This window comes from Rhinolophus hipposideros, assembly GCF_964194185.1.
Source record: "Rhinolophus hipposideros genome assembly, chromosome: 20".
Classification (NCBI taxonomy): Eukaryota; Metazoa; Chordata; class Mammalia; order Chiroptera; family Rhinolophidae; genus Rhinolophus; species Rhinolophus hipposideros.
This window is the reverse complement of record NC_138066.1, coordinates 46,369,587-46,396,858: the sequence shown is the minus strand read 5'-3', so window position 1 is coordinate 46,396,858 and position 27,272 is coordinate 46,369,587. Positions and strand designations below refer to the sequence as shown.

The window sequence follows — 27,272 nt, the reverse complement described above, 5'->3', positions numbered from 1 at the left end:
TTTTTTTTTTTACATAAGTAATTGCTTTTATTTTATTTTATATCTGTTGTGTCTTTTTTTAATTAATTTTTTGACACCCTTTACCATTCTCTACCTCCCCTATTTCCCACTTACCCTCTGGCAACCACTAAACTGTTGTTGTGTCTATTAATTTTTTGTTTGTCTTGTTTGTTTGTTGCTTTCAGTTTTATATCCCACATGTGAATGAAATCATATGGTTCTTGACTTTTTCTGTCTGGCTTATTTTGCTTTGCATGATAATCTCAAGATCCATCCATGTTGTCGCAAATGTCAGTATTCATCTTGTCTTATGGCTGAGTAACATTTTCGGTGGGGGGGGTCTTCAAGAAAAAGAACTTAAATTTAAAATTAAAAAGTACAAGATTAATTACAGGGCCTTAATAGGAGTCTGCAAGTGACGAGTCCTGAAGTTTTAGCTTCTTTACTATCATGGTAAGTGCATCTCTGACTATAGTAATAGTCATCAATTAATTTAAGTTGAAAAGTGCCACAATGGTGCCTCAAAAATCTGGATTTTGGAAATCAGGGGAAGAGAAGGGATAGGATGGAGTTGAGGTGGGAAAGTCAAACACACACTCAAACTAATCCAAAGGGGCCATTTTAGTAATAGCCCAAAGGACTGGCTCTGAGTTTTAAATTCCCTTTTGTTTATTCCCTTTGGTTAAAAATTCCCTTTTTGTTAAAATAGAAAAAAAATAGTGCAAATAAACAAATAACCTTGGATCTAAGTACAAGCCTCTTCTGGTCTGGAGTACTGTTTTCTACGCTTCTAATAAATGTCTTGTTGTCAGGGTGATAAGCTCTGCATTTCTGGATTTAGACTAAAATTTCCTGTAAGATATTTTATAATCTGGTGATATCGGTCTTGGACTAGATCTGGTAGATGATGGTGAGCGGATTCAGAGATGCTCTTTCTGCACTCTGCTGTCGCTTGTATTTTTCCTGCATATCAGAATCCTTTGGAGAGCTTGTGAAAACCCTAAACATTTACCTTTTCTTCCAAAGCAGTAGGAATCCTGCATAGACCAGGAGATTCAGAGCCAGTCAATTCTCAGATTGCTCCATGCTAAAAACTGTCCTAATAACAATACATGAGATGAGGGAGGGATTATCAACATTCTTAACAGAAGGGGAAACTGAGGCTCGGGGAAGGAAGCAGCTTGCTCTAGGTCACCTAGCAAGTTTATGTCTTAACAGGATATTCTGGCTCTAAGAAGGTCTGCCAAAGGTCACATACTGAGGAAAAGAGAACACTTCTAGGAGTAGAGAGAATAATCTAGCAAACATTATAGATTTGGTAGGGAAAGGGGTGGTCAGGATGGGATGATGTGTGTTGATTTTAATGGACAAAGGGATTTGGGCGAATAAAGGCAGAGAAGAATTCAACATCACGCAGACTGTTGAAAATGACACTGCGAGTTGGTAAGGGAGACAAAAATAGAGATTTTGTAAGAATGGAAGATAGACTCTGGGCTTAAGCAAATGCGATGTTTATGGCACCAGCAAGCTACAGGATCTGACGCCTGGGGTGGGGGTGGGGGGCAGGGAGGTATTTGTGCAGCACTCAGCCCATCACAGGCCCTCAATCCATGTTTGTTGGAGGAATTTGCCAAGGAAGGCCAGTACTAATATTGCCTCGAATTGATAACTAATCTAATAAGCAAAACCAGACAATGTGAGGTAATACCAGAGAGTTTGGATGCTGGTTAAGACTCAAAGATGCAGGCCCAACAGTAAAACCAGCCAGAGGTGAGGAAGGAGACTGGCCTCCTTGGAGACACGTCCCCAATCAGCTGCGGTGGGGGTGGGGTGTCTCTGTGTAGGGGTGGGAGGGAAGGAGTGATTTCATCTGTTTAATGAAAAATGACCTGAACGGTTCTCTGATCCTGGAAACTCCCATCTAACCGGGGCCAAGGAAAACAGGATTAGGTCTTATTACTTCTACGATAGCTTTGTGTCTTCTCAGAGTGAGTTAAACTGGAGGGAACAGAAAAATAATCTCCTTCGGTGATCCCTGCAGATAAACTCGGAATTATTTAATGGGTTAACAGAACAGACATCACTCTGGTCCCCTTCGGACACTGTTTTACTTTGGTTTCCTTTGCCTTTTAAATGGACACCCCATTATTGGGTGACAGAAAGTTTGCTCTGTTGAATACAGACAAGCTCTATTGAAGTCAACCCCTCTGGCATTCTGTCTTCTGACAAGCTAGTGATTTCAGGTCTAATATTCCCTCCTGACTTCTACAAGGGAACAACTTTTGCCCTGAAGCATGAGGTTGTTAAAACCACAACAAACATTTTGCCTGAGCCAGGCCACTACTGACATGTAATTCTCTTTGTGACCTACTGGGGTGGCACTTGTCAAGACTTTTCTGCATGCTTTTGAGGACTCAGTCTTCTCTTCAGTGCTGATTTTAGGATTGCCAAAAGTGCACATAAAAAACAAAAATAACACAGTGATCGGCATGGAACAATTTCTTTTGGACCCAAATTCTTCACATCATCCTTTTTACAAGAGAACAGGATGAACAAGTACATAGGGCAGTTTTCTTTTTAATGCAATGTATATTTATTGTAAACAATAATATACAAAAAAAGAAAGAAAAAAAAGGAAAGTTTCACAGAGAACAAAAGGTCTGGGGGGGAAACAAGGAAACAAACAAAACACAAACACAAACCAAACCTTACCTAAAGACAAAATATGATTTAAATGCCAGGTTTTTTAAGTTACAGAAATACTTTTTAAAAGATCTGCTTTTATACAGAAATTGAAAGATGCCATATTATAAGAGTGCTTTAAGATTTTATTCTACTGACTTCTAAACTGTTAATATATCTTTTTTTAAATAAAAAAAAAAAAGTTTGCTGTCTTTTTTAAAAAGCAATCCTCAAACTCTCCAGCCACAGATGTAATTAAGAATTAAGGTCTGTCAGTGGGCCGAACCCCTCCCCCTTTCCTCCCTCTCTCCAAGAGAACATGCAGGGGAATATACACACTTGCATTGTTTTGTATCACTACACACACACACACACACACACACACACACACACACACACACTTAGACAGCCCAAAGATCTGTGGCAGAAAACACTGCAAATGACTCAGTGATACACTACATTTGCAACCTCTCATTTGTACAAAAAGAGAAACAAGTTTCCAGTTTGTTTTCAACAAAAACAAAGAAAAAAAAAGACGGACAAAAAGGCATTTATACAAATCTAGAACAAGGAATCCAAAGAAACTTGCTTTTAATAATAAAAAAGATTAAAGAGATAAATAAAAAAAAAAACTGGTTACAGTTAAGAACATAATTTAACAACAGATGACCATACCCTTTGAGGAAGGCTCCAACAACCTATTTTAAAGAAGGTAAATTTAAAAAAAAAAAAAAAAAAGGAAGTTTTTTTTTTTAATTAAAACCTCTCCTTACAAAATAAATAATTTTAGCACGTGGAATGTCTTGAAGGTTAACCGCTGGTGTTCAGAGAGGCACAGGTGACAGTGTAAGTGAGAGGATTCTAGCATCTGTGTTCCACATGGGGCAGGGCAGGCAACCAGGGGGCAGTGTGCTGGGGCACTTAACTGGCTGCTGAAACATCCCCAAAACAGATTTCGTCTCCCTTGCTTCACTTTTGCTTTTTCTTTCTTACCACTGCAACGAACAAGCAAATACAGGAGGAAATGCACTAAAAGAGCGCGAGTATTTTTCAGCAGCATGGTTTTAAGGCTCAAGGTGTTTTTCTCGTTTTAAAAAAAATATATATGATAAAGCTTACCAAATGCTTCTCTAGACTAACGTGTACTTCCATATTTGCAAAATAAGGCCTTTATTTTCCTAAGGCAGCTCCTCGTTGAATCAGAAAGCCTGAGGCATTAAGCAAAGCTAACTCCCCAAACTGATCACATAACACAAATTTGTGTTTTTTTCTATGTTAATACAACACACACATTATTTTTTTTTTTTTGTAAGAGAAAGCAAATCTGTACAAAAATACTCTGGTTGCAAGAAAAGCTAGGGCACACTGTTCAACTAAGTAGTTTAGCTGTTGGAAAAATAAGAGCATTTAATTTGTATCTAAAAATATGTATAAATCCCCTCAAAATGGTAATGAATCATACACAGTACATACTAAAAATATTTAAAATAGAGAATACTCCTCACAGAGGACTTTTTTCTTTAATTACTGCTAAAAAATAATTACAAAGTCCAAACAGGCAGAGAGATTGAGCAAATTGGTCCCACGATTCTCCCATCCTCCTCCACGCTCGCTTCGAAGGTTTTCAAGCTCAGTTTCTTGTCGATTCCGCTGGTCCATCTAGCCAAGAGTGGCCTGGCCACTGATTCGCAACGCCGTGGTAATGCGTTTGGGCAGCTAATGTTTCTGTCTTGGAATCTGGGTATGAGTTGCCTTTAGCTTAAATGTCTTGAAGGAATAAGAAAAAAAAAAATTGCCAAAGGACGTTCTGGTTCTTTCTTTCTTCGGTTAATTTTTATGATCATCACGCCAATCATCACCCTTTGTGGAAGAGCTCCTCAAGGTCTGGTGAGCTGTGTGTACACGGGCTGTTCCCAGTGCTGGGGGCTGTGGGTCTGCGGGATGGAAGGGACCCCGGAGGTGTCGGCGATGGGGGTGTACATGGGCCGCTGCGCCGGGTTCATGTAGGTGAAGGTGGAGTAGAGGCCGGAGCCCTGGCCGGCCGCGTGGCTGTAGTAGGAGCCGGAGTTCTGGTGGTCTGTGTAGTCGTACTGCGAGCGGGTGATGGGCGGGTAGGAGGGGCTGTAGTGCGGGAGGTTGAAGGGGCTGTAGGCGATCTGCTGCGGGGAGTGCTGCTGCTGCTCACTGTAGTGGCTGGGGCTCAGCTGCTCCGTCTTGATGTGCGTTCGCTGGGACTGGCCCGGCTCGCTGCTCAGCGTGGTCAGCGTGTGCGCCGGCTGCGGCTGCGGGGGCGCCGGCTGCGGCTGCGGGGGCGCGGGCTGCGGCTGCGGGGGCGCCTGCGGGGCCTGCGGGGCCTGCGGGGGCTGCTGCGGGGGCGGCGGCGGCGGCGCCTGCTGCTTGGACATCCACACGTGGCCCGCCCCCGCCGGGGTGGCCGCTGTGCTGCTGATGCCGTAGCTGCCAGTGTAGGTGACCTGGCCGTGCGTGGCCGGCACCCCCGGGTGGCCATTGGGCGGCAGGTACTGGTCAAATTCGTTGACATCGAAGGTCTCGATGTTGGAGATGACGTCGCTGCTCAGCTCGCCGATATCCACGTCGCGGAAGTCTATGGGGGGTTGTCTGCCCCCCTCCGGCAGGGGGCGCCCCTCTCGCTTCAGGTCAGCCTTCCCCGGCTGCACGTCGGTTTTGGGGGTGGTGGGTGGCGTCGGTGGGCCCTGGGATTGCCCTGCAGGTAATAAGAGCCAAAGAAGCGCAGGAAAATCAACCGGGGCCGTGCAAAGGCTCTAAGGTCGTCTTAGGAAACCCCACCTTCCCTCCCTGCTGAAGTGTCACAAGGCCCGCATCCGCGCGGATGGCACGCTGCACTGTAGATGAGACCCTGAACGATTAACCCGCCAGCACACACTGGGCAGGAGCCTTTGTCAGGGGAGGGTCTGAGGCCAGGAGGGTCCGGAAGACCAAGCTGCTACTTGTAGAAGAGCCCCATGTGTGCTTTTGGGGGGTGGAGCAAAGCGAAGAACGGAGACGTCCTGTAAAGCTGTAAAGGCGTTAGAGTGCGCAATAAAAACTGATCTGCTAGGAGGTAGGGGTTAGGGTGTGAGTGTGTGAGTGTGTGTGTGTGTGTGTGTGTGTGTGCGCGCGCGCGCGCGTTTAGGGGCTTCGTGGGGCCCAGCGCAGGGAGGGGAGGACGATTAAGTGGTGTTTCCCTCCCCGGGGAGCGCGAAGTCCCTAAGCAGAGCCTACTAGGTGGGGGTCTGGGGGTGTGCCAGGCGGGGCCGCGGACCACGAGGCTGGGGAGCCGTGGGGGGACTCACCCGACTGTTCGCCTGGGGAGTGCACCTCACTCATGCCGGAGGAGGAGTGCGGCGAGTCGGCCTGCAGCGCCTTGAAGATGGCGTTGGGGGAGATGTGCGTCTGCTCCGTCGCCTCCTCCGCCTCCGTCTGTCCGTTCTTCACCGACTTCCTTCGCCGGGGCTGGTACTTGTAATCCGGGTGGTCCTTCTTGTGCTGCACGCGCAGCCGCTCCGCCTCCTCCACGAAGGGCCGCTTCTCGCTCTCGTTCAGCAGTCTGGGGGCGGGGGAGGGGACACAGAGAAAAGGGGAGTGGGGAGGGGGTCTGTGAAATGCTCAGAGCTGTCAGGGCGGTGGGAGGGGGACGTGACCCGACCTCTCCGCGGCTTGGCACACAACCTTCGTCCTCCCTCCTCCCAGCTTTCCAGCCACTGCCGCAGCTCATAACTTTTCTTTAAAAAAAAAAAAAAGAAAGTAAACGAAAATAAAAAAGAAATCTCAGTTCTTTCAGTCGGACCTGAGCGGTTACTCCGCGCCCCGCCCTCTCCCCTTCTCTTCTATGTTGGAAATCCTACAGTTGAAAATAGCTTTCTCTGCTCCCACTCTAAATGCCTTTGCTACTGGAGTTATTCCCCCGCCCCAACAGCCTTTAAAAACTTTCTGAAAAACGACTTAAATCTGCTGGGAGAGCCTCCTGACGCTCCCCCATCCCCTGCGCAACACTGCGCCCACCTATTTCCAGCAGCCTCCCTCCTCCCCTCCCTTCCAGCCGTGGGGACTCCTCTAGCCGTGGTTTCCCCCCCACCCTCCATCCCACCTCCGCGGGTGTAGGGCTGCGCCAGAGAGCGCAGTTCCAGGGAGGGAGAGGCAAACTGCACTTGGCACTCCAGCCCCCCTCTTGGGATTGAACTTCATATCCACGGGCGATCAGGGGGCTGCCCCCTCCCACCGTACGTCCCGTAAGTCGTCTCCTATCCTCTGGCTCTCTCCCTTCCCCCCCACCTAGATCCCCCCCCCCCCCCGCCCTTCCTTAGAACAATCCAACAAGTTTGTCAAACTCGGAGCCAAGTTACACCGGGTCCCCACCCCCTCCGCCGCACCCCGCCCGTTTCAGGATCATAATTCCCCGCTGCCGGGAGGGAGGCCGGACCCCGAGGGCAGGTCCGGGCCAGCGCCCCACGCCCCGCGGAGCCCACGCTGCCGCGCCGCCCTACCTCCAGAGCTTGCCGAGGGTCTTGCTGAGCTCGGCGTTGTGCAGGTGCGGGTACTGGTCGGCCAGCTTCCTGCGCGCCGCCTGTGCCCACACCATGAAGGCGTTCATGGGCCGCTTGACGTGCGGCTTGTTCTTGCTGGAGCCGTTGACGCGCACCGGCATGGGCACCAGCGTCCAGTCGTAGCCCTTGAGCACCTGGCTGACGGCCTCGCGGATGCACACGGGGAACTTGTCCTCCTCGCTCTCCTTCTTGAGGTCTGGCTCGCCCTTGGGGAACGTGTTCTCCTGGGGCCGCGTGTTCTCCGTGTCGGAGCCGGATCCCGAAGGGCAGGGAGACCCAGCCGAGTCCTCGGACATGGTGGGGCTGGGGGCACCGGACAGGCCCTTCTCCTGCTCGTCGGTCATTTTCATGAAGGGGTCCAGGAGATTCATACGCGGGCCCAGGGCAGGGGGCGGGTGGCCGGGAAAGGCGAGAAGCCGCTGCGGCTCGGGGACTCGAGGCGCGGGCTCCTCTCCCCTCGGCTGCCCGGACGCGGAGCGAGCGGCTCCCGGGGAGCCTGGCACCTCACCCGGCTGCGGTGGCGGGCACTTAGGAAGGCACGGGGTGGCCAGCCCGCAGCTGCCCGCTCCAAGTGGGGGGAAGGCGAACTGGTGAGGAAGAAGAGGAGAAGGAGGAGGGGAAGAAAGAGCTAAAGCGGGGACGTTTGTTCCCCTTTTCTTCTGCAAAGACAAGTTCCTGGGGTGAAACTGGCAAGTCGCTGAGCCACGGAAGTTCCCAGTCAGTTTCAAGCTCCGCTCTCTGCTCTCGGACTCCCAGCCCAGCGGCTCTTTAATAAATACTCCGCCTCACCTTAGAGACCTCCAGCCAATCACAGCGTGGCATTTCAGGGGTTGGCAGGCATCTGATTGGAGGCGATTTTGGGGGGGAGGAGGATTGCGGCACGGGGCTGGGTGACGGGAGGGGAGGGGCGGGGCCAGCGGCGGAGGGGAGGGGCGGGGCGGGGAGCGCGGCCGCCGGTCCCGCTGCCGGCCTGGGGGGTGGGGTGTGCTTCGGGGAAGGCGGGGGACCAGGGACATCCAAGTGTGTAAGTTTGCCGTACTCTCGTAATGTCAGAATTTTGGTGCCGTCCCCACGCGAATCTTTCCGTGTGCGTGTGCGTGTGCGTGTGTGTCTAGACTAGGATCTACCCCCCCCTCCAAGCATTTCTTTTCACTGCTTTCTCCGAGATACCGGGCACTCAGCTGGAGTTTGCAGGATTCGAAAAGCCGTTGCTCCTTAACGCGCAGCCCAGGTTCCGCGCGCTCCTTACGGAGACTGCCTCCTGCGAGAGTGCTCCGCCACGGTCTTTGGAAGCAAATGTTTTGGTGACTCAACGCCCGCTGTTCCTCTGTAATAATCCACCTAAATAGATTAACCTGCTCTGGTTCGCCGGGCTGGTGCGGCGGGTCGGGCTTCTGCTGCGCTCCTGCAACGGGAATCAATGAAAACCCAAAGCTAAGTGCGGGCGCAGGCTGGCGGCCGGGGCGGCATCACCGTAGCCCCGCGCGCGCGTGAAGCCACCCCGCGCCCCACCGACCTTGAACTCTGACAAGTGCTTCTCCAGCCCCCCAGTCTCCCACCGCGCTGACACGCCTGAGTGACAGGGCCACTGCTTTGACGTTCTGCTCTTCACCTCTCGGCCGAGTCAGAACGTCAGCAGAGTTGCCCCTGGAAAGAGTTTGCCAGCTGCTCTGGCTCGCAGAGATGGAACGTGGCGAACGTGGCCGCCCCGGGCCGCGGGCTGGGGCCGGTCACTCGCTGTGTAAAAGGCCAAACGAACGGGCACCGCCGCAGACAAAACAGCCCTCTTTGGCGGAGTCGCGCTGCTTGCTTGCTCTCGTTCTGCTTTACACACACCTGGAAGGGCGAGCGCCTGTCGTCCAGACTTTAGTCCGATCCCTTTTGTGACTCGAAGACATTTGGGAGTTCTGGGGGAGGGGAGGAGGGTGTCTCTGACGATTTCAGGTGTGATTTGAACACAATCTTTGTGTTGATACGAATGCTTAGAGAGTTTGGTTGGGTATCTGTTCTGGGGAAGAAGAAAACCCTCAGTCGCCTGCGGGTTACACGTCTTCAGAATCACACATATACTCACAACTATGGAAAAGCCTTGATTTTCAACTCCCCCCTTTCTGGCTCCCGAAAATGTGCAGCCCGATTTAAATGATTGCGATTGCGAATCGGCCCGCATCATGTCAGAGACTTGTTTATTTCTAATTTGCAAATCTTACAAATAACAAGATTGAAAAGATTTTTCCTTGAAGATTTTTTTTTTTTAAATCTCCTTTTCTCTAGTTTTCTTCCGAAGAAGTGGACATTTCTTATAGGAAACGGAACTCTTCAGAAGGTAGTAAGTTGCAACCCTGTTAAGGAGTATTTACTTTCTAATCGAATGCAATTCACAACGGACGTCTCTGGTACTTTGTAGTTTGTTTACACGTTTAAGAGACCTCCATACCATAGTCCTGTCGTCGTGCTCGCGTGAATATGCTCGGAAAGTGTAAGACCAACTTCATCGTTTTTTGGGGAGAAAAAGTCCCGTGTAGTATGGATTGATCTGTGTCCTTGGGAGGGGACATTTGTGAGTGTAACTGTGATTTGCAGACACCTGACCCAGGAGAAGACTCAGAGACCAGAACTTGGGGCAGAAGTTTTAACCGGGGCGTCTGTATTTAGCTGCATTTTATTGTAATTCCCATGCTTACTGGCATAAAGGCAGTGAAGACGTCTGTGAGTTTAAGATATTTGGGAATATCCCACTAAACATTTGTCGAGATAGATACGTACATATGTAAATATATTTAATACAGTTATGTAATAGGATGTAAGTAACATATAGCTTTTTTAACCATAAGCGACGGTGCTTTATGTATTTTCTGTTCGTTTGATGCAAGCATTTTGTACTATTGTATCTTTGAAATTTTATGATAAACAGTTGCCTTGAAAAAATGGGCTGCGATTTTCAGCTGTATCCAGAGGGGGCGCCAAAAGCCTAGAAACTGTCCATCTCACCGAAACTGCAGGGACGTTTTGGTGATGGTGGTGTGTTTCACTCAATCCGAATTGCTTTGCTGCCGAGATTTATCTCTGCAGAAATTCCTACACGACATTCCCTGCCGTGCGGATGCACCTCTGGGCAGCCCGGTTAGGGGAACTGGGAGGTGCGTGTCTATAGAGGGCCGGGCAGGAAAAAAAGAGACTTCTAGATGCCTGGAGTTCTGTTTTGCACAGAACGTGGAGACTGAGACCAGACGCAGGAACCCTCCCCCCAACCCCCAATCACCCCCTAGGTGCCAAACGTTGCCCTCTGCTTGGCGTGTCAGGACCAGGCCGAGTCTGACGCGTGGGCACCTTGGGTTAGCCAGTGGGGCGGTCCTGCATTTCTGCAGGGGCCTGGGTGCCAGCTCCTCCGTCCCCATTCAGGGGCTCAGTTCACTCCTGCGTGACTTTCCCGGGTCGCCCCTGACCTCTCTTCACTGCCCCAGGAAGACGCTAGCAGTCCCCGACCTGAGGACCTGAGTCAGAGGGAGCCAGAGGGAAAGGCACCTTTTCCCAGTGTGGAGCTTCCAGATCGGGAAACTGAGGCTGTTGGCCCAGTTTTAGCCGGAGCTTTCTGCCAAGAGCTAAACGCGCCGGGAACCCCAGTCCGGTGGGGCTGAGCGAGGGAAAGGGCGCTGGTCAAGAAAAGGGTCAGGCACCCACGGCACTTCGCACGTCAGCTGCGTGCATTTGGTCCCCGCTCCAGAGCCAGCGCCGCGAGGTCTGCCGCCGGGAGCGGAGACATGGAGGTGCGAGCAGATCCCAAGGGGGACCTCGGGAAGCTGAGGTCTGGGATTCCTTCCTTCTTTTTCGGCGTCCGGGGCCGGCGCCGGGCTCAATTTCCCCAGCCAGAGCCGCCAATCTCCCTTCGTGTCTACGCGGGCGCGGAGGCAGGAGCCCAGAGTTGTTGGCGCAGAGCGAGTTTCTCGGGCTCGGGGGGGGGGGGGGGGGGGGGCGGTGCAAACACGCCGTGCTGCTGCACAGTGCAAGGGGGGTTTCCGTCTCGGGATGGGGGTGGGAGGGGTGGCGGATGGGGTTCCCTTTACCTGGGGGATTAAGGACTACAACATCCCTCCCCAAAATTCCTTAGCAAAAGTAGGGACCGTGTCTAAGTCCGGTTTCAGCAGGGATGAACGTCCTAGAAGAATTGGGTTGGAGTCGGCGGCGGAGTCCCCCAAAGATCTCAGCCCTGGGCCACGTTTTCTATAGAGGTGCTCAGAGACGGGGGTACCCCTTTTTTCTGCCAAGTCCCCGGGCCCGGTTCCCTTCAGTTATCTTTACAAGACCCCCAGCCCGGGCGGGACCTCAGGTTCCCGTGCCCTGCGCTCCCGGCCGCTCCTCGGTAATTGGTACTTTTCACTGGGCGTGGAGCATGTTTGCCGGTGGATTTTCACACCGGACACCACTTCTCTGGAAGGAGCGGCAGGTAAGCCGAGTCTAGGACAGACGCTGAGCTGGACAGCAGCAGCAAAAAGGAAAAGGAAAGTGCCAGATAGCTTCGTAGAGGCGCAATAAATATCTGTTGACCAGTGAATAAATGTGACCTTTGGACATTTTGCCCGAGGGTTTGCCTGTCCCCTCACAGGCCTGTAGACGTTCTAGAAACACGTTTCGAAAACACAGGTGACGGTCTAGTCCTACATGTATATTTGTCCCCAATCAGGCGTCCTACGGAGAGAGAATCTCTGTCATGTGCTACCCAGGACTGTACAATCCCGCCCCCCCCCCAAAACTGCAGGCCAAGAGGGGTCTTTTCAGTTTTCTTCCCTTTTCTATTTTGAGAGAGAGAGAGAGAGAGGGATGAGGTGGACAGGAGGTGTCCGGTGAGAGAAGCGTGAACCTTCAGTGTGCTCTCGGGTGACTCAGCAGGGTCGTGGGGCAGCGGTGGCTGTAACCCAGCGGGGCTCCCCAGGGGTGCGGCCCCGAGCCACAACAAGTGACAGGACAGCTGGGATTGTCTGGGACGACCGGATGGCTATCGGAGGGGAAATGGACCGGTGGGAGTGGGAAGTCCCAGTCCCAAAAGGGTTATGCTTCCAAAGAAAGTATACTCTTTTTTTAAAAAAAAAATTTAAATCCTTTAACCCAAATATCCATCTTTAGTCAGGGTACAAGGGAGCTGCGCGTCACGCGGATTCCTCAACGCGTCTCTAGAACGGCCTGCGGGAAATTTCTTAGGCCAAGTTTTTGGGTGTTTTTTTTTTTCTTCTTCCCCTTCCCCAATTTTCCTCGTTTAAAAATCTTGCAGGCATTTTCAACGGAAGGTGCCTTCGCCTTGCTTACTTAAAAACACAAATAAAAGAAACGCTCAGCTCAGCGACGCCTCCTTTGCCGCCAGCCCCACTGCACCCGGCCAGGGGGCTCAGCGCAGCCCCAGGAGCTTCCCCCGCGGATGGTGGATTCGCACCTGTCCCTCCTCCTCCCCGCGTCCCCTTCTCATTACCTGGTGTTCACACCAGGGAGGGAGCAGACAGAACAGAGCTGAGATGCTCAGGGCTTTTGTATGGTTTCCCGAGTGGACAGTGGACTCGATAGCGATGGGCTTCATCTCAGCCTGAAGGGTCTCTAACCAGCTGCTGCCTCTAAGATGTCCTATGGGGTGGGTGATGATTTCGGATCTTAATTAATCGGGAAAATGTCTCTATCAAACCACGGAAAGGGAGACACGCTATTAATACACAATTCCGAAGGTAACTGAATTAAAGACGATGTATCTTTTGTCTTTCTCGCAAACCTTTTCTATCTCAGCAGCACCCGGGAGGTCCCCGGGGCACAACGCATCTCCCTGGTTCCTCAAACCTGTAGATTTACGGGGGCCAAGCCCTGCGGGCGTCCTTTCTGCTTCGGCTTGGGCTCCGCTCTGGAGCAGCGGAGCCCAGAGCCCGTGGCAGAAGCGCGCAGCCGGGTCTCCTGCCTCCTGGTCGAGCTCCGCGGCAGTGCATTCTGCCCCAGGGCTCCGGGAGGGCCAAGGTCATGAGGTCAGCCCCCAACTTTGGAGTTTCCCCCAGAGTAAAGTCTTGAGGCTGGGGGTTCTGGCCGTGGAGGATTCTCGGAGCTGTGATGTCACAAAAACTGCAAGGGGTAGTCGACCAGAAAACCTGGTTCAACAGCCCTTGGGCTTCGCGAAGTTGGGGCGCAAAGAACCCAGGGCTGGGAGGGCTTCCTGCCTCGTCACTGTTTATTTCAAATGAATTTCTTGGTGCACCTTGCTGTCTGCAAGCTTGCAGGAGAGACAGGCTGCACCAGTATCGAATTCTATCCTAGGTTTGTTTGAAGAGAAGTGTCTCTGGTACTCCCCCAGCTTGGAATAGGCAGATCAGGGATTTTGAGAAAGCAGGTTTTTCTTTCCTTCTCTCTATGACATCTTCTCCCAAGACCCCTTCCCGGATGTAAAAAATATTAAGTGGACTCTTCAATGGCCTTTTTTCTGTCCACCCCCCCACTATTTTTATTTTATTTTATTATTTTATTGACGAATGTGAAATTTAGCCTGGTGTAGGAGAGAGGGACAGGGTTCCTCCCCCCAAGTCGTTAAGACCCAGAAAATCTCACAGTGTCCCTGCCACTAACTTTAGGACAAAATGCATTTGCATCTAATGGGAACAGGCAGATTGTTCTCTTTCACACCGAACCATAGGACTGGAAGCTGCTTCTCCCCCAATGTCCAGGTGGGCTGAACTGTGAGGGCGGGTCCCCAGCCTGGACCAGGCATAGACTGATTGCAGAAACCCACTTCCTTTTGGGGTGCTCCTTAAGCCCACAAAACTGTCAACTTCAGTTGGCTAAGGAGGGCTGTCTTTTTAGTCTCATCTGATTTAATATCCACATGCAAAGCAGAGGCAAGTAAGCAGTTCCTCGTATACTTTAGAGGTAGGGTCACTATAGATTCAAATATCAGGCAATTTATTATTCTTCAAAAACCAGACAGGGTCTGAGAGCGCCCTAAACAGAGGCACCTTCCCCTTAAATGGTCACTGTCTTGGAGCAAGGAAGACATGTCAAAGGTGGAGGTGTACCTCTCAGTAATTGGGAGAAAAGATGGTGTCTGACTGAGGGTTGAGGTGTCTCTCTAGTCGGAAAGGGAAGCAGGGTGGGTGCCCTTGGGTCAGACACTGTCTACCCAGGCATTCACCCCACTCCTCTAGGGACCACTTCTCCTAACAGACCTGGCTCCAGAGTCTCCTGAAGGAGCCCCCATCCAGCTTTCATTTGAGCTTTTACTGTATTAAATGCACTGTATCATGCTTGCTGTCCAGGCGTGGACTTCAGAGGCTGTGCAGGAACTGGGTCAGTTGGTGTGAGGGCTCCAAATGAGGGATGGAGTGGAGTTCTGGGTAGAGGAAGTACACCCAGAGGAGATATCCTGTCTATCCTCTCCATCCTATATCATTCCTTGTCATTCTGTCACTTGTCATCTCTCTCCCAGTTAGCTCAACATCGATCAAATATCACTTGAGGGCTTACTATGTGCCTAACATCCAAAGGGAACAAGATTGGGTCCCTGCTGCTACTGTCTCCATGTCTGGTTTCCCTTAGAATTCAGCCTCTGCCAACCACAGCCTGCTTTGCCCGCTAGGCTCACTGTTCTGAGACTCTCCGTTTCTGCCAGGCATCTTCCCTTTCTTGCTCTGAAAGAACAGAGGTCACAGAGAGCTGCCTCCCTTCCTCGTCGTTCCATCAGAGTTGCCGGGGAGAAGTGGTCTGCAGCTCCCGGCCCAGTGTGGGGGTCCTTCCCAACCCTTGGTCCTGGGAGTCCCTTCTCTTGTTCTATACCTGGTGACGCTGTGCTGCTCTTTGCCTGAGCCACCGTCTCCCTCCCCCACCCCTTCCCTTTCTTGGTCTGAGCCCAGGAATGCCTTGTAGTGTGTGGTACGCTTCACTCTCTCTTTGGGGGACATCTGCCAACCAGCACAGTGGTGATGACAGTTTCCAGATGATTTTCCAGGAGCAAAGAAATCTTCTGGGGGAGGAGAGAGTGGCATTGGCCAAATGCTGAGTGGCTGAACACTGTGGTTCCGGAAGCGGCCTAGGGAGCTGGAGTTTTGTGGGGTGCCAAGATTTCTCTTTCCCCTTTAGATTCTGCCTAAAGCCAACGTCACTAATTGCTTTTTATATTCTTAGCATTTGGAGGTGCTCTTGGTTCTGACCCTCCTGCAGGAACTGAGGTCTGAGCAAAGCAGGGCTTTGGGGTGATATTAGTAGGGCATTGGCCTCCAGGCCCACCTTCCTCAGCTCCGCGAGGCCTGAGACCTGCTTCAGCAACTCTTGGGTTCCTATCATCAGCCAAGCGGACTGTGCTGAAAAGGCAGAGGGTGCAATAGAGTCTGAGAGCGCCCTAAATATACTTTCGTGGAGCAATGGAGACAGTCTCAAAGATCGAGATGTTTCCCTCAGCAACTGGGAGAAAAGGTGGTGTCTGACTGAGCTCCCCCCTTCTTCTTCGGTCCCTGGGCTTCCCCAGCCTAACTTCACTGCTGTCAGGGGCTCTTCGATTTTTCTTCAAGCAAGCCAGGAAGTGGGAGGAAGGTTGCCTTTGAGATCTAAGCACGGGTGCAAAGAAAAGATGAGATTCTCCTTTGATTCTGAAAAAGCCCCAGCAATGCTTCCTTGGGGGGAAAGAACTATTGATTTGCCTTCATTTGCTCATTCCTTTTCAGGGAAGGGTGTCTTTGCCCCGTAAAAGAAAAAAGATGTTCTCTTTGAAAAAAATGGGAGACTCGTTCAGACTATGGAGTAAATGACTATTAAGGCTTAGTCTATTCTTAGTCTATGAGGAAGCTGGATTTTAATAGGGGATAGAGATCCAGTTCAGTGCTAACCCCTCTATGAAGACCTGAGGTTTCCCTAGGAATAGATATTTGCTTCAGTGTCTGTGTTCTGTTCATGCAGGCCTCTTTGTGTTGTCATTTATCCTTTGTGCATATACGCTCACCACTAAACTGATCTCCTTGAGGATAAGGACAGAGTGTTATCCTCTTTGTATCCCCAATCTATGTACCATATAGACTCTGCTAAGTAAATGTTCACTGAAGGAATGAATGAATAAAACTTAGCCAAAGCAATAAATACCTAATGGTAGATTACAGCTACCAGGCACACAGTGGGATACCTTCGCTAGTTAGATGGGTTGTCTTTATGACTCCCCTCAGAATATGTCCTTTCGATGGCTGCCTATGCCACTTACAAGGAATTCTGGCCCTGTCCTGGAACTCTCTTCTAAATTTCCTACCCTTTGACTTTTTTTTTTTTCTATAAGAAAGGGTATTAGAGACATGCCTTTGGAGAATATTTGGAGTGATGAATATAAAGCTTTCAGATTGCAATCTTTAGACATTTCTGGCCTGGATTCACAGGTTTTGAGAAAACAATCAAACCACAAACTGAAATCATTATTAACATATTAGAACCTTTAAAAACCCCGAGACCTTGCTACCCAAATATACGATAATAAATATTTTTTTCTTCCTGGTTTTCTTGCTTGCTTTTCTAAGCACAGTGCACAGCCTTTTCACGGATGAGCCACGGTGTGGCTGGCTGCTGAATGAATGGGGGGCGGGGTGGGTGGGACGGGGTGGGGGTCCATGCAGAGGAGACAGTTATGCCCTGGCTTTCCTCTGCAGCTCCTCTAAGGAAGGCATTTTCTTTTCCCTGCAAACGGCGCTGCTGTTTGTTTGGAGAAGGAGAGCGGTGGGTATGGAATTAGGGGGTGTCATGTGGGCTGCACGTGTGGCTGGAGCTACCTGAAATCTGTAGGCTAATCACTCCCAGATGGCCCCCCAAGAGCCCCAGAAGCACAAGTCCCTCCCCAACTCTTCCTGGGTGGGGGTGGGGGGATTTAAAGGGAAAGCGAGAAGGAAAGTGCGTGTATCTGGATATGTGGAGTCTGGGGACTTTGGGGACTCTTGCAATACAGTTTGGACCTGACACCCTACCTCTTTTCCAGCCAGAGGCATTAAAAAAAAACAAACCAAGAAAACCACCACCCATCTCCCCCAGCCCTGCCCCTAATTCCAAACTGCTATATATTTGGAAGAAGAAGAAGGAGGACTAAGAGATGAAGAGGGGAGATGGAGGGAAATGAGAAACAGGAGAGAAAAACTAGCTTCTGGGGCCATTGCATTGGCTGGTGGATGGCGGGGTGGACAGACTCAATTTCAACAGGTATTCATTTGCTTATAAAACATCAAAAGGCCAGCTTTTTGCAGCTCCTGGGTGACACTTGTGGCTCAGAACGTGGGGTGATGCAGTGAGGGGTCAAGGATGGGCGCTGTCTCCCAGTCTCTGGGCAGTCACCCCATGGAGGAGGTGTGGGGTGCCAGCTTGCGGAGGACAATCTCTGGTTCAGCCTCATCTGTTTCGGGCCTGTGTACTCCCTGCTCCATCCAAGGCACTGTGTCCACTTCCACTCCCACGATGGTCTCTGTCCCTTTGCCCCCATAGGCAATGATTGCCTGGACTGACGTGTCACAGCTGCACACAGTTCCCACGGAACCCCGGTTTCGCACCCTGTAGAATCACTCATTCACATAAGGGGCTCCTGGAGGTACACATCTTACTCTCGCCACCCTCCCCCCCTTCAAATATCGCTCGAAAACACACATATTCATCTGTTCTTGTGCCTTCTCACCTATTGATGGAAACAAAAATGTCACTGCTAATGAGTACTCCTCACCACTGTTTCCTGCTTCTGCTTTTGAACTGCCCTTATACCCACTCATCAACTCTGTTCCCTAGACATCCTTAGGAAGCAGTGAGGGGAAGAAATCACTCTCTTTGCTTTGTATGTGCGGACACAGAAGCCCTGAGAATAGCGTGCAGCTTGCTCAAGGCCACATAGTCAATGGGAGAGGCAGAGCCGGGGCTCCGAGCCTAGCCCGGGTGCTGAGTCTGCCTCCCCCGCGTGGCCCTGCACACACAGAATTCCACAGGCGGCTGTGACCTCGGAACTCTGGCCCCAGGCACACACGCAGGCCAGTGCGTCCAGCAAGCCCACTCCTCCACATTATTGTTCTCGCTTGGGCTCCAGCTCTTGTTTGGGTCACAAGGGGAGACTGGGGCTCCACTCTTTTGTGAAGTGAGTCTCTGATCTTATCTCCTCCCTTCTCCCCTAATCAGAGTTTGGCTGCCTTTGTCTCAGAGAAGCAGAGAACAAAGTGTGATTCGAACCATACACATCTATCCTGTCTTCCCTCCTTTGAATTTCCTTTCCGTGAGAACATCTCTGGGTTTGTGGGAGTGGTGCCTTGGTTGACTTGGTTTCCTAACACTGATTTTTCTCCCCTGTGTGCTGAGACTTCTTCCTTCTCTGGGTTATGTGGCAGACTCTTTATTTACATCTTGATCCAGACTGTCCTGATTTTCAAAATCATTTTGTTCTACAAAGCAGAAATGGGACATCACCGTCCCCTGAAACCCAGAGAAGTCCTTATCATTTTGGAAGTGTGGGCCTTCCATTATCACCCTGTCTTTTTTTCTTTTCTGCTCTATCGGGATATTTATTCATAAGAAGAAATGTTTGCAGAACCCTTCTCATGTGCTTGGCAACCTGCAAAGGGCTTTTCCTGGGTATATCCCCTGTATCTCCCCCAGAAAACCTTTCATGATAGTTCTTAATCCTTTCCTCATTTAATGGATGAGAAAGCTGAGGGGTACGTAGAATGGTTAATTCACTTGTCCAGATTCTCACAGCTTTATGTGTTAAGGAGTAAAAACCCACACTTACAACAACAACAACAACATCAACAGTGAAACAAGAAAACAGTAGCCACCAACTCTTGGATACTTGCTGCTTACTATGTAAAGACTTATTTAATACAGAAAACCAAATGGGCTATGTCTTCCTCATCTTTATTTCCCAGTGAGGGAAGCTATTTACTTGTGGTCTTGTTTCTTTTTGGCCTTGCCTTATTTCCTTTGGACTCTGTGTTTTGTGGGGCAATGTTAATTCACATTTGGGAATGACAGTCCCCAAACAAGGTTGTCAATGGAAGAGAATGAGTTGGGAGAGAAGAGGGGCTGCTGAGAATTTCTGAATCTCAGTGGTTGTCTTGCATTTTGCATAAGCAGTGACTGACACTGTGACCCGATGATGTCATCATGCGTTATCTGCACCTCCCTTTGGGGCTCTTAAAGCCATTCTCCCCCTCTGTCCAGACTCCTGATTGGTCCCCTGGTTTGAAGGACCATGTAGGGGACAGGCATTTTTTCTTTTTTTCTTTTTTTTGGAGCAATCAAGATGAGAATCCTCTGGTTCAAACCTGGTCTGAATGATAACACATTCCCTCGCACAACAAAGACCAGTGTTGAAAACTCCGTCCTGCTTAACACATGGACAGAGGGTTGTGATGCTGGTGTAAGGAGAGAGGAAGGTGACAGAAAGGTGGGGCAGAAAGATGGCTGCGAGACCTGGAACTCAGATTTCCAGACCATGTGGGTATCCTGCCCATCATTTTGGAGCTCTTTTCTCCACGGAAGAGCCAGATGACAGTGCAGCTGGGCTCAGTCTTAGCTTCTGGCAATTATTCCTGTATAACTGGTTGGAGGAAAAATGGAAAAATGGGATAAAGGCATTTGCTAGGGGCGGTCTCCAGAGAATATGGCAGAACGGGGACAGAAGATTTCAAGAGAAGGACCAAGATCAGTTTGTTTCGTAGCACATTTTATTGCCATTCCCTGAGCTCAGATCCCTGTCAGGGGAGCCAGGGAGTCTAGTGCAGAAGAGAACAATGACAAATTCAAACGCTAGGACTCCTGCGTCTGGGAAGCATTCAGTGTGTCCTAACAATGACACAGAGCCCTTTAAAAAAGCAGCACACATTCATTCCACAAACATTTCACGAATGTCTAAGAGAGGCCTGGCTGGGAACTGTACAACTTCGCAAACTGACCAGCTCAAGGGCAGCTGCATTCCTGAATCTGTCATGTCAGGCTATGCTGCTTTCTTAGCCCAAGCCCTTGTCAGTCTGGTCTGTGCAAAGAAACGCCACTTTGTGGGCCAGATTAGCAAACGAGAAAGCCACACATCCGTGCCACATAACCGGGCCCTCCCATAGGCCTCTCCCGTGTGTGTCTGCCACTGGTCATAGCTCTTTTCTAATTCTATGGCCGCGAAGGTTTCCATGGCTGTTATAAAGCACTTTGTGTATTGGAAACTCTGAATAAAAAGGTAAGGGGAGGGGGGGAAAAAAAAAGACTAACCATCAAGCTCACCCAAACCCTAAACCTCAGACTCTTGGAAGGAACCAGTGGCATGAAATAGTCCCAGACTGCAAACATGCCATCAGCAGGGAGGGTGAAGAGACGTTTCCGAGGAGGCTGGTGGTTCTGCCACCGTGCAGGCCACACCAAGCAGGAGTGGAAATCCTTTTCAAGTTTCTGAAAGCGAGACACTTTCTTCCTGCCGCCCCCTCACCTCGCCTGGCTCCCTCTGACGACCCTGGAGCTAACACCAGCCTCCTACTGGATAGCAGTCACCTCTCCTGCCAGCGCTTATCTGGGGGAGCAGGAGCCCTACCTTTCAGATGCCCCACAGTTTCTGAAAGAACGTATTGTTATTTTCTCAAAACTGCCCAGGTTAGAACAAAGGAGGACTCTGGGTCTTCTTTAAGCAGGATAGAATTGAATTGGCATTCCTTTAAAATGGCTTGTTATTACAGGCGATTTCTGCTAACAATTACCTGACAATGCAGAAAGGGATCTGACTTGTCTCTCTCTCTCTCTCTCTCTCTCTCTCTCTCTCTCTCTCTCTCTCTCTCTCTCTCGCTTTTTTTTTTTTTTTGTGGAGCCTTAAAAAGAATGGTGCATGCTTGGAGTTTAGATTTAGACAGGTCCAATGGATTCACATCCATGATATACGTGTAAAATCTTACTGAGCAAATAATTATTTTATATGGGCGTGCATGCCTACGTGTGCGTAGGCGCGTTCTCAGAGAAGATAGGGATAATTTCTTTCCTTTCCTAATCAAGTTGTCTCTTCTTGAAAACAAGATTGTAGAGAAAAGAAGAGTAAGTTGCTGAGATTTGGAAACATTTAATGGAGAGTATGATATGATGGTTTGTTTCACAAGCAGATTTAGTATTTTTTTTATTATCTGACTTAAGCAAACAAATACTTGTGAAGAATGGGACCTGCTATGCTTGCTACGTTTAAGCACTACATGCTGGAATCGGTTGGGTGGGAGTAGAATGTTTTATTGTGGGCTGGAGAGATATGAGAGTTCTGAAAACTCTAATGCAACGAAGCTTACGCAGATGGTCAGGACATTTTGTTAAAACTAACAGCCCATTTTTGTCAACACACTACAACCTTCCTATATCTTTCAGGTAATAATCCTAAATCCGGAGTTCCTTAGACCAAGAACGAGACCTCTGTGTTCCTGTAAATAGTTGTGTACCTTCTTTTAAACACTCTGCTTCTGAACGAGCCAGTTTTCTCATATTAAAAATGGGACCGTGTCTTGTCTGAATTGCCAGATATTTAAGGTGCGTTGGCTCGGGATTACTAGGGGCTTTGATCTCTGAGATAAGAGCTGGAAAAAGCCAATCCAAACCCACACCTGGCATTACTAGTACTGTGGTTCCATTAGATCTATTTGCACGATAGGGGAGCCGGGGGCAGAAATGGTGGGGGCCCTAAATGCCCCAGTCTGGTGAGAAGTAAGACCCTTCTTGAATATCCCTTGCAGCCTGACATACCTCCAGGGGCTCAGGAGACAACTAAAAGGAGAATTCCCTGAATACCAGGAGATTTGGTTGTTTAGAGATGGATTGAAGCACCCTTGAGATTTCAGACATGTGCCAGCCCTTTTTGAAGTAATATGTGTCAAGAGGGGGTCACGTCCATGGAATATTCTTTGTAATGTGAGCCTTATGCCAGATGAGCAGGATCCTTTTGGATGAGGATGGATTTGATAGCAGATAGATAGGTTTTGGTTTGTTTGTTTCAACCCAAACCAAGGTGTCACCTTTGCTTTTCACCCCGTTGTCCCCACCTTCCTGGATACCTCTGATGGGCCCCACACATTGATTTTAATTTTCGACACTTAGCGCCTGACTTAGTGATCTAAGATCACTGACTCAGAGAAACGGGAAAGGTCAGTCTGACTAACACCTCACCCGGCGTCCTGGGATTAGCATCCAAAACAAACAGATCAGAGATGGGCTGCAGACTCCCCAGAGATGATTCCCACGTGTGAAAGCCCAGGAGAAGCCCGATGGCATTTCTCAAGCTCACTGACATCACTCAAGTTCATGATCCAGGACTTTACCTTCCTGAGGTTGGGGGTTGGAGTTCTGCAGGAGGAGCAGAAGAACTAGGCTGGTGGATTAAAAAGGAACGTAGGGGGAGGGAGAGGAGTGCTTTCTGCTAATCAAAGGAGAAACCAAATAAAATGAATGAAGTCCAAGAAAAATACAACTCTATTGTTCTGGGGGCATAAGATGCTGGCTCCGAGGCTTCCTTGAGTAATGCAAGTCACACCCTTTCTCTGTGGGATTGAAGGAATGTGGGCTGTTTCTCTGGAGGCCAGGTGGGGGGTGGGTAGACAGGTCTATGGAGATGAGCATTTCTTGGAGCTAGAACTCTCTGAACATTCCTATGGCCTTGTAGCCGGGGTCGCTGGGACACAAAAGAGCAGGAATGTGGTGCTGCATTGGAGGCAGGAAGTCTGGGAAGGGAAGCGGGGAGCAGAGAAAGGTGGAAGGAAACTCAGACACGGAGGTGGGGTGGGGGGAAATGACCCTGTTCTTTTTGTCCTCATCGGAACAGGGGCTTCTGTGTCCTCAAGAGCCCCTTGGCTCCCTTTCATTAAACCATAGGGCGGATACCCAGGGAGAGGTGGCCTGTCTGGGTCTGGGGTGCGACAGGAAGCAGGAAGTACCAGTCATTTCACAAGAAGGCTTGACAGTGAGAGAGAGAGCCAGCGAAAACTGGCAGACCCCCAAGGTGGGGTAGGAAAGTCTGGCCTGGCGTAAAGAACACTTGGCTTCACATAGTTCTGTGGGTATGTTAAAAAACAGGGCAGTCCACAGACTGGCAGCCCACCTAAAACATCACTTTCTCTTCTCCATCTTCGATTGTTTCTCTGCAATGACATGTCAGTTGCTGGCGGTGAGCTTCGGTGGCCCAAGGAAGGATTCCTGTGAGCAGATGTTTTGGCAGGCTGGTTTTCCCCAATAACAAGTTCTTAAATACAATTCTCATGAATGTACGTGGGCTTCTGATGGACCCTGCTACCTTATCTTATCCTGCTTTCCCCCTCCCTCTTTCTCCCTCTCTTTAGATTTTAGCAAGAATCCTATTTGTGTCGTTACAGCTCTGGAGAGCCTTGTAACTCTACTGCGGGGAGAGTTTTATTGTTGTATCTATCAGTGGTCCCTTTCCTTCTGAACATGTCCACTCCTTCTTTGGCTCTTTGTCTCTTTCCTGGACTGGGGATCTTTTACCCAAACTCTACCTCCAACTCTCCCCAGACTCTCACTTCTTCAACTATGAATGACAAAGACTCAGACTATGCTCCTTCTTTTTCATCTTGGATGTACACTTGATCAATGATCAGGTTCATCAACGATGTCCTATTGTGACATTTGTGTCCTATCGCGAAACTGCATCCCTACGAGAAAGACAATATCATCAGGATGCTTTCAAGTTTTTCCAAAGCACTTGTTCTACAGTTGGATTTGTTTCAGTTCTAGGGTCTCTGGACTTATGCTAATGAGTATTATTACTGATGTAATGCACAGCAAACTCTGGGGTTTCAGAACTCCTAGCTTTCTCTCTCTTCTCTCTCTCTCTCTCTCTCTCTCTCTCTCTCTTCTTTTTTGATCGACTTGGTTTGTGATTTTAGAAGAGCTGTTCCACATCTCTGGGCTTCAGTTGTATTTCTTACTCAAAGGCGGTTCTTCATCAACATTTAGCATCCATTCCTTCTTTCTTGTGCCGTTCCCAAGGCTAGAAGTCTTACCTTAGAGATCTCTAACATACTCCCTTATGGAGGAGTCTGCTTAGAGTGAGTCCAAAGGAACTTAGGGTGAGAGAAGGGTTGGAAGCCATCAAGAGCTTTTTGGGCTGAAAGATGGCAGTCCTGTTCCCTTTAAGGAATCCTATGCCTTACCCTAGAAACAGAGAAGAGAGAATCCTCCATGGGGCACCAGCTCTGGAATTTTCAGGATTTAGAACTTTCTATGGCAGCCACCACGGAAAATATCTTTGAGCTGAACAGATGAGGGATGGACCAGTCTGGAAATACTTCCACAATGTCAATAACCATGTTTACAGCAGAGCATACAGACAGAGTTTAGATTTGATAGATTCCCATCACCTTTTACAGAAAGATAACCCAGCCAATAAAAGGTATTACTTGCACAAGTGACTGTGTGTGAATTCGGTTTGTCTGATAGGGTGTAGAAGTACCCAGTTATGGCATCTGCACATTTCCCACGTCCTTGTCGCATCTGGTGTTCTGAATTTAAAGTCTGAGGACTCAGGGCAGTGCTTTGCGGAAGGGTCTTTGCCTGCAATAGAGAAAACAGCTCTATTGGGTGAACCCTCAGTTTAGGAGTGCCACCCGTAGTACTTAATAGGGCGGTAGTAGTAGCCTCAGCTGCTAATGAACGTGTGATCAAAAACTACGGTGAACGCTGCCGCCGAGTGCCATCCAATGGAAAGGCAGGGATCTTCCATACGGGAAGCCATGTGTGGCACCTTAGTAACTGTGTGACAAGTTTCAACTTGTTCAGTGCAGTCAGTCGGCTGTGAGCTACGGTTGCGAGGTGTGTTTTAAAGTGTGCCGTACATCATCCTCTATTATGATGCGGTCATCTCAGCATTTTCTAGAGGCAGGAAGGAGGAGCAGTGGCCCGAAGCTCTGAGCACCTTTTCTGGGAGCAGGGCCCCTGATTCAGGGGCTTGCCCTGACTCAGAGGACATCTGCCTTAGGTGGAAGGTAAGTTCTAAGGCACGAAATGTCTCTTTTTTCCCCCAAATGTTGCAGGTCACCACATTACATAACACAGTTACCTGTCTGCTGTGAGGGTGGCGAAGCCTGAACACTTATGTTGATAATACACGGAGTCTTGTATGCAGACTTTCTTTACTTGCTGGCCTCTCCCTCCCAGATCAGGGGCAGGTAGCTAGCTGGCTACAAGGCCTTCACAGGGTCAGTACTATATGGACACTCATGTTTATTTTGCTGTCTAACTCAGTTAGCGGTTGTGAGTTTGGTTAAAGCAAAGCCCAGTAAAGAAGATGGAGAAAGCATCCTTCGGTATAGAGACAACTATATTTCCACGCGTATCTTCCCTGTCAGGTGGCATTCCTATCCATGGAGGAGGGCCCCCCCATGGGCGAAAGGAGGCTGGAGCCCTACTTGGGCACTTTCTCAAAATGCCCAAACATGTCGTTTCTATGTGAGTGCCTATTTCAATACTTCGCCAAGCTTTCGGTCCAAGTTGGTGTTGGCTTCTGAGAACTGAGACCTGGCATCCCACTTTGAAGGGATAGCAGAAAGACACATTCCAGTTTGTCACCCTCAAGCCATCAGATCTGAGTGGGAAAAGAGACCAGGCCTTCTTGGGAAGGCTTTCCATCTCAGCCAAGAAAGAGCTCAGGCCTCAGGTTGAGGCAGGTTTTCACGTAGCAGCCAAATGTTTGCAAAACAAGCACCGGGATGAAGAGGCTTGGTTTGCAGAGACACCCCAAGGTTGCGACAGTCTTGGAAGATGTGAGCTGATGGAAGAACCCTGGGGAGCCAAGCCTGGGAGGCAGGCCTGCCTGGGAAGAGCTAGCTGCCCTGCTCACTGCCCGGGACACAGTGTGCTGAGCAAGGAAGGGCTAACTAACTGGCTCGGATAATTGTCCAGTGTTTATATTTGAAAAGGGATACTACACTTCCAGGATAATTCCCTCCAGCCTCCTCTTGGGCTAAGATTTCCAACTGGTCTAGAATCCTGAAGAGAAATCAGGGGCTGATTACCTGGCCAACGGGACTGCAATCACACCTTTCAATACTAATTATCTGCTCCTTGAGTCCAATGACATTGAGCGTCCTGGCTCTGGCTGGGGGGGACCTTGTTCAGTGTTTTGTATCACTGGCTTAAGACAATGATTTGAATGGACAAAGTACCCGCACTGCGCCTTGATAAGCAGGAAATGAACGCTTGTTTGCAAATAAGATTGGGAAATGTGATCAGTTTCTTGTGCGGCATCTGTCTTTGGGTAACTAGCCTGATAATACTAACGTAAAAATAATATGTTAGAAGACACCAGCAAGGGAGCCTTTTTGAATGACCCTTTCCCCCCTCCTCCTTCCCCCCTCTCTTTCTCTTTCCTCCCCCCCAATCCCCCACCAACTTTCCGTTCCTGAAGCAAAGGCAGAAATCAATGAAATGTTGTTTTGGGTGTGTTCCCCCCTGTGAAAATAGTCTAGCTTGAATGTTCCTTTGTGGGAATTTGGGGAATTGGGTAATGCTTTGATATGACATTTTTTTTCAGTGTTGAGATCTGTTCATATACATGGCTTTTCCTAGGTGCTTGTCTCTGTTCTCAATCTTCTGTAACCCCTTCTCTCAGGAAGCCCTCCGTCATTGAATGGAATAAAAATTTTACTTCTACTTAAATGAACCGTAATCAGGGCTCATTAGTTACGTAAACAGCTTTGCTGCAGATTCATTCAAGTGTGTGTTACTTGGGGACTGGAATGCATTACTAGTGTCTGGAAGCTCATGGAGGAGTAATAGGAGTAATACATGGGCTGAGTGAAGGCAGGGAGAGATTATAGGCCAGTTATCTGTTGGAGCTGCCTGCACTGGTGTCCGACTGAATGTAGCGTTTCTGGTGAAGGAGTACTGGGAACAAGGAATCAATGTGCATGGTCTTTAATCTTTTGCGAATGTTACTTTCAAATCTTGATAATAAATGAGAGAAGGCTAGTGTTATGGGTTGAATTGTGTCCCCCACCGAAAAAAGAGATGTCGAAGTCCTAACCCCCAGGATCTCATTTGGAAATAAGG

The 27,272-nt window shown here is 49.4% G+C and overlaps 1 protein-coding gene across 1 annotated transcript; it reads right to left on the bottom strand.

The window, feature by feature from the left end:
• Positions 1 to 3,256: 3,256 nt before the first annotated feature.
• Positions 3,257 to 7,987, bottom strand: SOX9 (SRY-box transcription factor 9). The gene is made up of 3 exons (XM_081027177.1): positions 7,188 to 7,987; positions 5,997 to 6,250; positions 3,257 to 5,407 (listed from the first exon to the last, which is right to left on the bottom strand). The coding sequence occupies exons 1-3, from the start codon at positions 7,616 to 7,618 to the stop codon at positions 4,560 to 4,562; spliced, it is 1,533 nt and encodes a 510-aa protein (XP_080883303.1). The 5' UTR covers positions 7,619 to 7,987; the 3' UTR covers positions 3,257 to 4,559.
• Positions 7,988 to 27,272: the final 19,285 nt, after the last annotated feature.

Coding starts and splice junctions, on each gene's coding strand:
- SOX9 (XM_081027177.1), bottom strand. CDS start 7,618: ATGAATCTCCTGGACCCCTTCATGAAAATGACCGACGAGCAGGAGAAG. Junction 6,251..7,187: donor ACCCTCGGCAAGCTCTGGAG/GTAGGGCGGCGC, acceptor CCCCGCCCCCAG/ACTGCTGAACGAGAGCGAGA. Junction 5,408..5,996: donor CTCCCCAGGCGAACAGTCGG/GTGAGTCCCCCC, acceptor TATTACCTGCAG/GGCAATCCCAGGGCCCACCG.